This window comes from Erythrolamprus reginae, chromosome 3 (assembly GCF_031021105.1).
Source record: "Erythrolamprus reginae isolate rEryReg1 chromosome 3, rEryReg1.hap1, whole genome shotgun sequence".
Taxonomy (NCBI): Eukaryota; Metazoa; Chordata; class Lepidosauria; order Squamata; family Dipsadidae; genus Erythrolamprus; species Erythrolamprus reginae.
In genome coordinates this window covers 118,532,730-118,546,642 of record NC_091952.1, presented here as the reverse complement: position 1 = coordinate 118,546,642, position 13,913 = coordinate 118,532,730, and the positions used below count along the sequence as shown (strand labels likewise).

The window sequence follows — 13,913 nt, the reverse complement described above, 5'->3', positions numbered from 1 at the left end:
AAAAAAATTACTGCAAAAGGTCTTGGGATACATTGAAAATACAGTACATTGCAAACTTTTCAGCTCGGTGGTTACAAAAAAATCAATAGATCTAAAGGTGAAATACAATTGTATGCATTTAGTTATTAGCTTTCAATATTCCAAAATATTATGGATCATAGTGAGATATTGTTCAATATCTATTTTGCATTCTATTGTTTGGGAATTGGGTTAATTTTACCATAAATGTTATTTTGTATGGTTGTTAACAGTTGTAGGCAACCATTCGTTTGGATAGTCTATAAATCTAAATAATAACTAAAAAAATTGACAGCTTCTTGTAAAATGTATGAATTATGTTGTACTATCATATTTTCACTTTTCTTCTGTTTCTTTTGCCATTACCAAAGGCAAAATGTTTATTTTACACATGCATTTATTTGATTTGAACGTTTTATACTCTGCCCCTAATTCCTCCTTTTAATATATCATCAACTTTTCTTAGGTTTATTTTCCCCCCAGTAAATCCTTGGGCTGTCATATAAAATGAATTCATTCTTTCTTCCAAAGCCAGGTGTCTAACTACTCAGCACTCCCTCAGCTGCAACTCTCATCTAATTTTGAAATCTCTTATCAGGACATCATTTTCTTTTAACTTGTATATAACATCATAAGAAACTGTTATAAAGCAAAAAAATGATTCATCAATAATTTATCAAATACAGACAATATTTATGAATTGTCAGAGGTTTATAGGCTAAAAATGAAGTATGGTCTACTCTCTACCCAATGAAATGAGCTGGAGAATTAAAGGGTTCCTGCAAAAAAGTTCAAAAAAGTTTTAATAATCATATTTGTAACTACATAATAACCAAAATATGTTAAAATCAAGTATTAAAATTAGTGTCTGTATAATGTGTTTGCACATACTTTTTTCTTACTAATAAAATGACATTGCATTTAACTTTGATTCTGATTAACCTTATACACTGAAAAACAGTGGTGAAGTTCATTCAAATTTCCAATGAAGCTAAATCCTGATGTTCCTTGAATTTTCTGAGAAACAAACTTCTCTCTAGGAAATGTAACTCATGCTTTGTTATGACAATAGAATCCAAGAGATTTATTTTCTAACTCGAATGTCCAATTCTACGGTAGCACATTTCACCAAAGTTACTCATTGGTTGTCATCTCCTGACCACTCATTCTCTTTATCTAAACTATTAATCTTCTCATCCTTCCCATCACCCATCTCCTCCCACAAATGATTGTATGACTGTAACTTTGTTGCTTGTATCCTTACAATTTAAGCGTTGTATCTTATGATTCTTGACAAACTTATCTTTTCTTTTATGTACACCGAGAGCACATGCACCTAGACAAATTCCTTGTTTGTCCAATCACATTGGCCAATAAAATTCTATTGGGCCATTCTTTGTCAAGTGGGCCAGGTGAAATTGAAGCCTTAGTTGAAAAGAAACCATCACAAAACCAACACATATGATAGAAAAAACCTGCTCTTTTTAATGAAATAATGAAGGTGATTGAAGGTGAGAAAACAGAGAGTGATAGAAAAAAACTCGCTGTTTCTAATGAAGATGATAGAAGGTGATGAAACAAAGCTCTCTGTTTTCTCACCTTCAATCATCTTCATTTTTGTTTCATTAGAAAGAGCACATTGTTTTCTATCATATATGTTGTTTTAGCGATGATTTCTTTTCAAATAAGGCTGCAAAAATCAGTCAAGTGGACACCTGGTCCACTTGAGAAAGAATGACCCTTTCTATTTTATTCTATTCTGTCCTATTCTATTTCATAGGGAAGTTGTTAGAACAACGTGTGTAAACAATCCAAGAGTCCTCACAGAAAGAAAAGACACCGGAACCGAGAAATCCCACTAGTCCCCCTCTCTCCCCTCCAGTCCTAATACAGGTGGGCTCAATTTTGCAGAACATCGCCTCCTCATTCATAAATGTCTCAGCCATCCGGGTCACGGTTTGTCCCAAAGATGCTTTTTCTAGAGGCAGACTGGACTTTCTGGGTTTTCTTTGAAGACGTTTCCAAGCAGCTTTCCAAGCAGCTTCTCGGAAGAGAAGCGAAACGCCTTCAAAGAAAACCCAGAAAAAAGCACCTTTCGGGACGCCTCCTTTGCTATGTCCTCGACTTACGACTCATTGATAGGTAAAGAACACTCGGCTTCTTTACCTATGCAAATGAGGGCCTGCTTAAGCATGTCATCGGAAGACCTTCATCCCTTCCTATTGGCCGAGACCCCGTAGAACCCCGTCCCGCACAGCGCTGCCCTTTCCCTCCCCGCTTGCACCTGTCTTGGAGTTCAGCCTCTTTCCCCTTCCATGCTTTCGCCTTCGCTTCCGGGGTCTTTCGGTGCCGTAAAAAATAAAATCGCTCTCCGCTTTGCGACGATTTTACGACAGCGAAGACTGGCTCTTTTACTCGGCCGGTGGGCTTCTGTCGGCTCCTTTCCGCCCGGAGAGGTGATGACGGAAGCGGCTGGATGGTGTCCTTGCTGCTGAGGTGCAGGCAGATCAGGATGAGCACCTGGGAGTCCGGCAAAGCATTGGGGGTGCCCACGGTCCCCCTTGCTAATGGCTTAAACATCCCCATATTGGGGCTGGGTAAGTGCACGGATCTCCCCCGCTCGTCTTGACTGCGAAAAGCGAGAAGAGTGCATGCGCCTTTTTCCTTGCCCTTGAGCTTTCCTTTCTCCGCGGCGGTCATCCTGCCACCTGCCCGCCGTCAAAGCAACGTTGTGCGTTCCTCCAGGTTGCTCTGCCCACTACAGCTTCCATCCTTCTTGGTACACTAATGAGTAAAAAGTCCACTTCAGTTCCCACCAAGCCAAATTAAGCAGGCTGTTGTACTGAACACATTCGGAGGGAAAAAAACCCAGGCGTACCATTTTGATTGATTTCTATGTGGCCCTTCACCTGAGACTCAGGGCGGCTCACAACAAGTAAATACAAAACATGTAAGAAATCTAATATTAAACACTCTAAAAAACTTCAATGCTAAAAACATATAAATCCAATAAATAAATAAATAAATATATATATATATAATTTAAATTCTAAACCCCCAATATATTTAAAAACCAATCACCCACAATCATCCTATCATTCAATCATAGGCCAGGTTAGATGTTAAAATTTCACTGGCCCCAGGCCTGCCAGCAAAGGTGCGTTTTTAGGGCCTTACAAAAGATGGGAGGATGGGGGCATTACGAATCTCGGGGGGTGGGTGGGGGGTTTGATTCCAAACTGGCGTGAATTGCTGTTACACAACTGTATATAATTATTATTCTAGATGGGCGGTGATTTTGTACTCTATATTTTGGAATACTCTATGCCGGGGGTTTCCAACATTAGCAACTTTAAGATTTGTGGACTTCAACTCTCTGAATTCCTCAGGCCAGCTTTGCACCTAATACAGGTGTGCTCAATTTTGCAAAACCTCGTCTCCTCATTCATAAAGGTCTCATCCAGTCACAGTTGTCCCAAAGATGCTTTTTCCAGAGGCAACTGGACTTTCTGTGTTTTCTTTGAAGACCTTTCAAAGCAGCTTTTCAAGCAGCTTCTTGGAGGAGAAAAGCCTTTAAAGAAAATTGAGAAAGTCCAGTTGCCTCTGGAAAAAAGCACATTTGAGGACTCCTCATTTGCTATGTCCTCGATTTACAAATCATTTATAGATAAATGTCTGCGGAGAGGGGGGGCATACAAATCTAATAAATTATTATTATTAAAGAACACTCAACTTTTGCTGGCTGGGAGTTAAAGTCCACAAGTCTTAAATTTCTAATGTTGCAGATTCTTGTGTATACTCTTTCACTTAAAAGATTTTGGAGTAACATGTAAGACTGCACTGTCAAAACAACAGTCCCTTTTTTGCTCACCATTTTTCTGCCAAGTGTCATTAAATCGGGTAGCTTCCTCGTTGGAAGCCCAGAGAGATGTGATTCATTTAGAAATCTAACAGTTTCCTTTCATTTAGCTTATTGCTTTCATTGGGTGTTTTTGAACAAGTTGGCAAGACTATACTTAGGTAAGGAGCACCATAATCCTATTTTGGGGCAGGCTGATTAGAAGAGCCTATTTGTAGAACAGTGCTATACTAATATGCTATATATGTTCCATGAAATATTTTTGACTTTTTGGAGTGCTTTGATTTTTCTTTTTAATTGCATTCTTCTAAATCGCAGTGTCTTAATTCTCCCCCCCTCAAGATGTCTTTCTAGTTTAAAAAATTATAGAGCAATCCTGAAGAACTTTTGTTTGGATGAATTGTACTGTATTTATTGATATTTACCACATTTGAGTTTAAAATTGATAATTTCTTGCCACTAACATATCTCATGATTGTTTGATATGATTTTAATATCGCCTCCGTTTTCAATTGGAGCCATTAAATTTTGATTTTGCAGACCCCAAAGGGGTCTTGGGTGACCCTCAGGGAACGTTGGACCACACTTTGAGAAATACTGCACTAGATAATCTATTAGGAATTGAGCATTGGTGATGAGTAAAGTCAAAGCTAGTAATGCATTCCTTTTAATGTAAATTTAAATTCCCCCCCCTCTCTTTGATTAGTTTCCTTCCATTGCTTCTTGGCCTGTCTTCAGGTACTTTGGAGAATAGGTTGATGTCCCTGTTCTTTGTAGCAGCCCCTTACATATTGTATCATTGCTATAATGTCATCCCTAGTCCTTTTCATTAAACTAGACATAACCAATTCCAGCAACCATTCTTTATGCCTCCAGTTTCCTAATAATCCTTGTTGCTTGTGCTCTTTATGATCTCTGTATAATATATAGTGGTATCTCTACTTACAAACGCCTCTACTTAAGAACTTTTCTCGATAAGAACCGGGTGTTCAAGATTTTTTTGCCTCTTCTCAAGAACCATTTTCCACTTACAAACTCGAGCCTCCAAAACTGTAACTGGAAAAGGCAGGGAGAAGCTTCCATGGGGCCTCTCTAGGAATCTCCTGGGAGGAACAGGGCTGGAAAAGGTGGGGAGAAGCCTCTGTGGGACCTCTCTAGGAATCTCCTGGGAGGAAACAGGATCTCCACCCTCCCTGTGGTTTCCCTAATCACGCACATTATTTGCTTTTACATTGATTCCAATGAGAAAAATTGCTTCTTCTTACAAACATTTCTACTTAGGAACCTTGTCACGGAGCAAATTTAGTTCGTAAGTAGAGATACCACTGTATAACCAAACAAGTAAATTATAGTTGCAGGTTGTCCTCAGCTTATGACTGGTTGCTCAGTGCCAGGTCGAAGTTACGATGTACCTGAAAAAGGAGACTTATAACCTGGACTTGAAGTTCTGATAGTTTCCTCCCCACCTGTGGTCATATTACTGCACTTCAGGCTCTTGGCAACATGGTCACATTTACAACCATAGCTAGCATTCTGAATTTTACAATGGTTTTGCTGGAAACTGGCACTTGCAATTTTAGCAAAATTGCACTATTAGTGAACAATGGATTCACACTTGCAACTGCCAGATTTGTTTAACAACCACTGCAGAAATTATTGTAAAATTTTGTGGCCCATTTCATGACTGTCATGACATATGACTCTTAATGGGAAGTCTCCATTGTGATTGTATGTTGAGAACTTCTAATGTAGTTGACTGAAAGTGTTGTTTGCCGCCTTATCTGTTATGACTTCTGGATAAGAGCTCTGGCTTATTAGCATGAAATGTTCGCAAGCGATATCATTCTGCAAAGTTTTGAGGTATTTTTATTTTTTTGCTTACTATATTATTATACGGACATATTCCCCAAGGAGGCATGTTGCATACACTTAAAACATCTTTTTCTCATAGGTCTCAAAAGCATTCCATTTTATCGAAGTCCCTTTACATTTGATAAGATATATTCCCAAGCAAATCTTTGCTGAACTTAGTGAAGGGATTCTCAGACAGTGGGAGTCAAGAGTAACTTAGATACAGATTGCATTTTTTTAATAAAACAAAAGCTGATGGAGTTTGCAGAAACAAAATGGGAGGAGTACCAAAACTTGTTCCTACTTTGCCTGTGCAAGCCAGCCCCAGATTTCCAAGGCCAAAATGGGGAGAAAAGCACACAGCAGGTTTTGACAATAGGACTGCTTTGCTTGGATAAGTGATTTGCACAGACAAAGCAGGAATCTGTCAAAGTCTACTGCCATAATATATGAGCAAACCTACAGCAGATTTCCAAAGAGGAAACAGTGAACAAAGCTGTGCCTGGGATAAACATATATCCATCCTAAGATAAAATACAGGAAATAGTATAAGGGCAGACTAGATGGACCATGAGGTCTTTCTGCCATCAATTTTCTATGTTTATATGTTTCTAAGGCTAGTCTTGTGAGATGGATGAACCAGTGTGCCTGAATGTGTCATAATCATCTATTGGTCACAGGAGTGCTGGTGACTTCTGGTGTGGAATGCACTCTGAATCTTTGGAGTGATTATAACATATATATGTTAAAGAAGTTCATAGTTTCCCCCATCATTTAAAATTAATAGCCTTTCAAAATGGAAGCTTTTAATAGATGCTAGAAAGCTAAAAAATAATAACATTTAAGTCAAGAAATTAAGTTGAAAGTTACTTATGTTTTAGTAAATGGTATGTTATACTTTATCCATTCTGTCTTATAGGAATCATATCTTTTATTCATTCATAGAATGGTAAAATTTACAAATCTCTGAGTTAGTCTGATAACGGATGCAAATTTAAGAATGGCTTAACTTCTTTAATTCTTGAATGGCTGTGTGCGTGAGAGACTACTGTGCATGGTTAGCATTAGTATGTCAGCTAGGAGCAAGAAATGCAAATTTATTCCGCTTGAGGATATGGCAGAGGTGAAAGCGCTTCCTATGTGCAGCAGATAATCAGTTCCTTTAATATCGAACATGCTGAATTAATAAATGCAACCTCAATAAATAAAATGATATAGTAGTTGGGAATTTAAATAGCTTATGTCAATGGTTGTACATGTATTGCTGGCTAATTTAACCAAATTTCTTCAACAAAAATTTATGGATTGGAATGACTCAGAGAACCATAAACAAGCTTGTACTCTATGCTAGGATTAAATATATACTGCTCAAAAAAATAAAGGGAACACTCAAATAACACATCCTAGATCTGAACGAATGAAATATTCTCATTGAATACTTTGTTCTGTACAAAGTTGAATGTGCACAACAGCATGTGAAATTGATTGTCAATCAGTGTTGCTTCCTAATTGGACAGTTTGATTGCACAGAAGTTTGATTGACTTGGAGTTATATTGTGTTGTTTAAGTGTTCCCTTTATTTTTTTGAGCGGTGTAGTTAGCTGGTTTGTGGTTTTGTATAACATGTAAATATAGTCTATGTATTAAGGAAAATTTAGATTGTCTATTTTGTGCTCTGTAATAACAGTATTTTTCCTTCCTACATAAAGTAATTGCTACCTCTAAAAACAAAATATTGTAGGAAAGGAGAAATTTTTGCTTTATGCTTATAATGGCAAGATATTTATAGTTGATGTACATAATTAACACATAGGAGACTTTATGTTATCAGTCAAGAAATGTCAAAACACTTAATTTGCTTAAGTGATGCTAATTAGTGTTTATATACCATACTTCATATTTTTAAAGTGTTTCATTATTTTCATAATCCTTTAAAAAATCAAATGCATTTGTCTAATGGGGAAGCATTGTATTCAGTGCTTCTGATCTGATTGCTGTTCAGAAATAGAACATTATCACTGGACCCGGCCAAAGGATTTATTTATTTAAATCAGGTTTGTTAAGCTCCGGCCCACGGAGTGCTTAAATCTAGCCTACAGGGCTAGCCTGGAAATAGCAAAGGAGTGTCCCACAGGGCCTCTGGCAGCCTAAATATGTGCGGCCAGGACAGCCGCCTGCAGCACTCTGGCAGCCAAAATGTGTGTGTGTGTGGGGGGGGCTGGTTGAGGCCCCTGCACTGCATTTGGATGGCAGAATGCTGGAGGAGCCATTCAGCTGGGAGGCAGGTACCTCAACAACAAACCCAACTGCACCCCTGAGTCCAACCTCAAGTGGAGAGACTCACACCCAACAAACTCTGGGGCAGGGATCCTGCGAGGACAAAGACTCTTCTGGACAATAATTGCCACTCCTCTATCCCTTCCCTGGAGCTGCGGCTGATGCAATAGCTAAAACCGTCAGGGCACATCTCCAAGAGGCGAACATCCCCTCATGGCCCAGCCAGGTTTCAGTTATACATGCCAGGTAGTGATGGGCCCCTACGGGAACGGTCAGGAACACAATTCCGATAGCAAAATTTGGATCTCCACCCCAGAGCACCAAATTTGCACTGAAAGATGTTGAAACAAAATGCATAAGCCACGGCCACAGTGTGGTAGTAAAAATTTTGGTAGCCCATCACTGTCGCCAGGTCTTCCCCCTCCTCCAGGAGTAAATCTTGAACGAAGGGGGCCTTGTTAACAACAGACCTGGCATTAAACAGCAGCAGCCTGAAGCCAGGGCCCTGACATCGCATGTCACCATATATACGAGATGAGCCCAAAGAACCAGAATCAGAGGGGCTGGAACAAGTAATCGCTCTAAGACAGTGAAACCTAGGTCAACGAGAGCGGCCTACCCTCTGGCTCCCACCATATCTACCTCTCCCAGTCATAACTGTGATGCTCTTCTTTTTATAAAAAAGAAGCCTGTGGAGGAGAAAGAAGTAATAGCAGAGACATTTGTGGTGTAAAAATGCTAGAAATTTGCGTGCCTAATAGGTATTCACGCTTGGCTTTGGCAATGTTTAGTTGGTGCTTTTCTGCAGTTCAGTGAGGGCTTAGGGGTGGGATTTTTTTTTATTTTTGGAAGAAAATTTCTTGTTAAATTTCACGGACCTTTACTGCTGCCATAATATTAAAAAATTGCAATAATTTTAGGTTGGATACGCCAATGTAATAGTATATTCATGAGTTGCTGTCAGGGTACTAGCATAATTTGACATGGGCACTAAGCCACTAACCATTGATAATTTATTGAATAATCTTCAATTAGCCAGGCATCTATAATAAACTAAGGCATATCCAATAATTCACCTTGGAGCATATACAGTATATGAACCAGTCACAATTTTGAATTTTGCTCAGGCATTCGAGGTTGACATTCTTCTTAGACTTGATGCACTGTGAGATATCCAAACTAATTCACATCACTGGGTTATTGTCAGAATAAAAAATACCATTTGTTAAAATCTATAAGAAATTTACTCTATGTATAGAATATAGGCCTATTTTTAATTACCTTTGAAGAATTCAGAATAGGAAATTGAACCTGCAACTTTCCAAAAGCAATTGAATCCAGTAGAGTTTAATTTGGGATTAAATTAATTATAGTGCATATTACATTGTAGCAAATTGACTACATAAAGTATTAATACAATATACTGTATTTTGACAATCAGGCAGTGGATAACCTTTATTATTAGGAATTCATGATGTTCCCTTATTCCATGTCTGTTTCTTTCGTTGGTGCAGCCTAACCAACTGGTACTGAAGGTCATACATTGCCATTGGGTAAAGATTAATTTCTATAAAATGTAACGTGATAGGTTATATTACAGGGTATTTTCATGATTAGCAGCCAAAAATCTACAAGATACAGCCCAAAATGTTTAGGAACCAAAACATTGCACAACAAAAACAGATGGACATTTTGTAGTATCAAACATTTAACATCCTCCCTATTAAACAAACATTTGATTAGAAAATAGATCAAAGGCAATAGAGAAATCTTGCCTTAACATGCTTATAAATGAATAAATGAAGCTCAATATGTAGACAGCAAGTTTCCAAGAATCTGTAATTTAACCTCTTTTTCCTTGTAATAATTCTGCTTGTTCTGGACTTGAGAGTCTCCTGATTTTGAGGTTGAGCTGCTCTAAGCAGTGTGACAGACTTGTATTTGTACAGTATTTCTTAAATCCAGTAAAGATTGCCAGTGGCACTTTCTTTCAGTGTAAGTTTATCACAATTGTATTCAAAATTGCTTTTCTTTGCCAGGATCTTGGCGAAACCTGGAAGAGCTGAATGGCTGCATCATGTGAGACTACAAGTTGGGTTGCAGCCATAGCATCTTCAGCTGAATTGAGGGGGAGGAGAAATGTTGATTTTGTACTTCCCTTGGGAGTGTTTGATATGTCTTGTGAACAGAAGCAACTGTGCAGAGTTCTGGATTTAAAAACTTCCTTTTGCAATTAATACATAACTATTAAGTACTGTGAAGAATTATTAAAGAAATAGTTCTTTCTTTTTCAGCATGGTATGGAAGAAAATGAATGTACACAAAGACTGCAGGATGCCTTTTATCAGTGAGATTCCAGCTTCTGAACATGAGATATGGTCTGTCTTGTGTTATAGTCTTGATGAAACAAAAACATTAGAATGTGAGATTACAGAGATGTCATGCTTACTTTAGTGTATTAGAAGCATAGTTGTTTAATGCAAAATAAATGCTGATGGAATTTTACATTAAATATAACTACCAGTATGCATAGGATTATGGTGTTATTTAGAATTATTTAGATTGTAGTGTTATTGGAATTTAGCTTTATTCATCCTAGGACAGTGATGGGCAACCTTTTGAGCTTGGTGTGTCAAAATTCGCCAAAAAAACCGAGCATAACTTGGGTGGTGTGTCACCTTGAGAAAAAAACACTCTCACTCTCTCTCACTCTCTTCCTTCCTCTCTTATCTCTCACTCTTTCTTTCTTGCTCTCTCTCACTCACTCTCTTCCTTTCTTTCCTTCTCTTTACCTTCCACTTTTTTCTCTTTCTCTCTTTTCCTTCCTTCCCCTCTTCCCCTCACTCTCCCTCTCTCCTACTCTTCTCCTACTCTTCCTCACCTGCTTTTCTTTCTCCTCCTCCTTCTCTTCCTCCTCCTCTCCTTTTTCTCCTCCTCTTCCTCTCCTCTTCCTCCTCCTCTCCTTTTTCTCCTACTCTTCCTCTCCTGCTTTTCTTTCTCCTCCTCCTTCTCTTCCTCCTCCTCTCTTTTTCCTCCTCCTCTTCCTCTCCTTTTCCTCCTCTTCCTCCTCCTCTCATTTTTCCTCTTCCTCTTCTCCTTTTCTTTCTCCTCCTCTTCCTCTCCTTTTCCTCCTCTTCCTCCTCCTCTCCTTTTTCTCCTCCTCTTCCTCTCCTCTTCCTCCTCCTCTCCTTTTTCTCCTACTCTTCCTCTCCTGCTTTTCTTTCTCCTCCTCCTTCTCTTCCTCCTCCTCTCCTTTTTCTTCTCCTCTTCCTCTCCTTTTCCTCCTCTTCCTCCTCCTCTCCTTTTTCTCCTCCTCTTCATCTCCTCCATTTCCTTCTGGTTCTCCTCCTGCTCTTCCTTCTCCTTCTCCTTCTCCTCTTCCGCTTTCTCCTCCTCTCCTTTTCCTCCTCCTCTTCCTCTCCTTTTCCTCCTCTTCCTCCTCCTCTCATTTTTCCTCTTCCTCTTCCCCTTCTCCTTTATCTCTTCCTTCCTCTCTTCCTCCCTTTCTCTCTCCCTCTCGTTCACTTTTCTCTCTCCCTTCCCTCCCTCCCTCCTTCTTCCCTCTCCTCTTTCCCTCCCTCTTTTTCCCTTCTTTCTCTCCACGTCTCCGGCGGGCAGACGGCTTTGCTAACCGGCATAAGGCTCAAGCCAGCTGCCCGGGAAAGCCCTGTGCCAGCTAGGAAAGCCGGCTTTACGGGAAAACAGCGCGCTTTTCAAATGCGCTGCTTTCCTGCTGCAACTCTTTCCTGGGCGGAGGAGGCGCCCGAACAGAGGCGGCGGCGGCGGATTCAAGGGACCAATAGCTGGTCCTTTTCGGGGCTGCATTGTTGCAGCGTCTGAGGCCGCCGCTGCCTCCGCCTCCAGGCTAAGGGATCTCCTCGGTGGACGGCCTCGGAGGCTGCAACAACGCAGCCCCGAAAAGGACCGGCTGTTGGTCCCTTGAACCCGCCGCCGCCGCCTCTGTTCGGGCGAAGGGATCTCCACAGTGGGCGGCAGCAGCTTGAAGAGACCAACAGCCGATCCTCATTGAGCTGAGTTTCCTTTGGCTTCCTTCGAGGCAGCAGGTGAGCTTTGCAGTTTTGCCTCGAAGGAAGCCAAAGGAAGCTCAGCTTGGGGGCGGGCCTGAAGCAGCCGCCGCCTACTCTGCCCCACGCTTCGGCCGCGCCGGGGCCAAGTAAGCTGAGGCTAGGCCCGTTGCCGCGGCTCCAAGTGCGGGGCCTGGGCGGGCAAGCATTGGGAGGGCCTCGCCGTCGCTTGGTGGGAGAAGAGCTCCCCTCCCCGCGATCCGGGACGGCATGGCCATCAACAAGTTAGTGCGCGGGGGTCCTGATGGCTTGCTTACGGCCCCCTCCAGCCGCTCTTGCAGGGCTTCCAGGCTTCCCGCGGGGTGGCGAAGAAGCAAAAAAGCGGCACTGGAGGGACCAAGACGGTCTGCAGCTGAGCGTCTGGAGGAGGAGGAGGAGGAAAGCCAGGAGGCAGGGAGGAAAGCGGGCCTGCAATTGGCCAATTTCTTTCTCGCCTTCAGGGAGAGGAACTGCTGCTGCTCTGCCATAGGGTGCTTTCCTCCCCGCCCCCTGGCTTTCTTCCTTGCTGCCGCCAGACGCTCAGCAGCAGAGTGGAGGGGAGATTCGGGAGCTTATGGTAAAATCTCTACTGTAGTTTGGGGACCGCTGCCCTAAAGCTCCCCGTTTCTCCAGCCGCGTGTCACCGAAAATGGCTACGCGTGTCACTGCTGACACGCGTGTCATAGGTTCGCCATCACTGTCCTAGGAAGATAGAAACATTTGTGTTTTAGCTACAAAAGTGACAAATTAGGCATAATAAATTGGCCTCTCAGCTGATACATTTCCACTTCGCCGAGTAGGTAAGAAATTGGTACATTAAGGTAGAGGTTCGTTCACTGAGCTTGTGGGTTGGTTTCCAAACATTTCATGGCTAGGTAACACCTTCAGCAGATGTTGCCTATATCTTGGTAACAAAATGTTCGGAAACCAACGTACAAGGTCAGAGTATGAATCTCCACCCTCATCCTACACCCTACACTGCATTCAGTTTTGGTCACCAATCACCATGATGTAAAAATGATGTTGAGACACTAGAAAGAGTGCAGAGAAGAGTAACAAAGATGACTTAGTGGACTGGCAGCTAAAACATATGAAGAACGGTTGTAGGAACTGAGTATGTCTAGTTTAATGAAAAGAAGGACCAGGGGAGACATGATCTCCATTCCAATATCTCAGGGGTTGCCACAAACGAGGGAGTGAAGCTATTCTCCAAAGCACCTGAGGGTAGAACAAGAAGCAATGGGTGGAAAATAAACAAGGAGAGTGTTGTGGTTATCTCTGGTCCAGCTCCTGCCCCAAGGAATGTGCAGGTGGATGTGGGGGAAACGCAGGCCTGTTTTGCTCCCGATGGAATCTGCTGACGAAGCCTCCTCTGACCAAGGAAGCGTGAGTGACAGGGAAGAGGGGAGTTTGGCAGACAGTCCAGGAGGAGATCAATCATCCCTGGATTCTGAACAAGAATTAATAACACATCCATGCATGCGTAGAGTGATGCATAGGAGACAACAACTGAAGGATTATTACAAGAGAAAATGAGACCACCTGTGGTTGGGTGGGGCTGCTGTAATTAGTGCTACAGATAAAAGTGCAACCTGGTGTTTTAGCCTCATGGCAGTTTATCTGATTCATTGTTTCGTCAAGATCGTGGTTTTTGTGCTGTTCAAGATTGTGTGTGGACTCTCTGGACTTTAGAATTGGACTCAATTTCTCAGTTATTGGGTGAGCAATTGGATTGCATTTAACCTGTGCCTTGTGTGTACCAGAAAATCCCTTTGACATTTAAAAAGGGAGCTGTTTCTGTTTTTCTGTTTATAAAAACTTTTGGGTTTTTCTTTTATCGTGTG

The 13,913-nt window shown here is 41.3% G+C and overlaps 2 protein-coding genes across 4 annotated transcripts in view; one reads left to right on the top strand and one right to left on the bottom strand.

The window, feature by feature from the left end:
* The window catches only part of DPH5 (diphthamide biosynthesis 5), a 53,032-nt gene extending 50,252 nt beyond the window's left edge, over positions 1–2,780 (bottom strand). Inside the window, exon 1 of one of the 2 annotated variants that reach the window (XM_070746454.1) lies at positions 2,303–2,780. The gene's annotated coding sequence lies outside the window, so the exon portion shown is untranslated. Of the gene's footprint in view, positions 1–2,184 lie in introns of both variants that reach the window. The other variant, XM_070746455.1, reaches the window with a different exon arrangement.
* LOC139164392 (uncharacterized oxidoreductase ZK1290.5-like) overlaps positions 2,407–13,913 on the top strand; it is a 114,197-nt gene continuing 102,690 nt past the window's right edge. The window contains exon 1 of one of the 2 annotated variants that reach the window (XM_070746453.1): positions 2,407–2,615. In XM_070746453.1, the coding sequence (XP_070602554.1) occupies positions 2,495–2,615 (121 nt within the window). In that variant the 5' untranslated portion in view covers positions 2,407–2,494. The remainder of the gene's footprint in view (positions 2,616–13,913) is intronic. The other variant, XM_070746451.1, reaches the window with a different exon arrangement.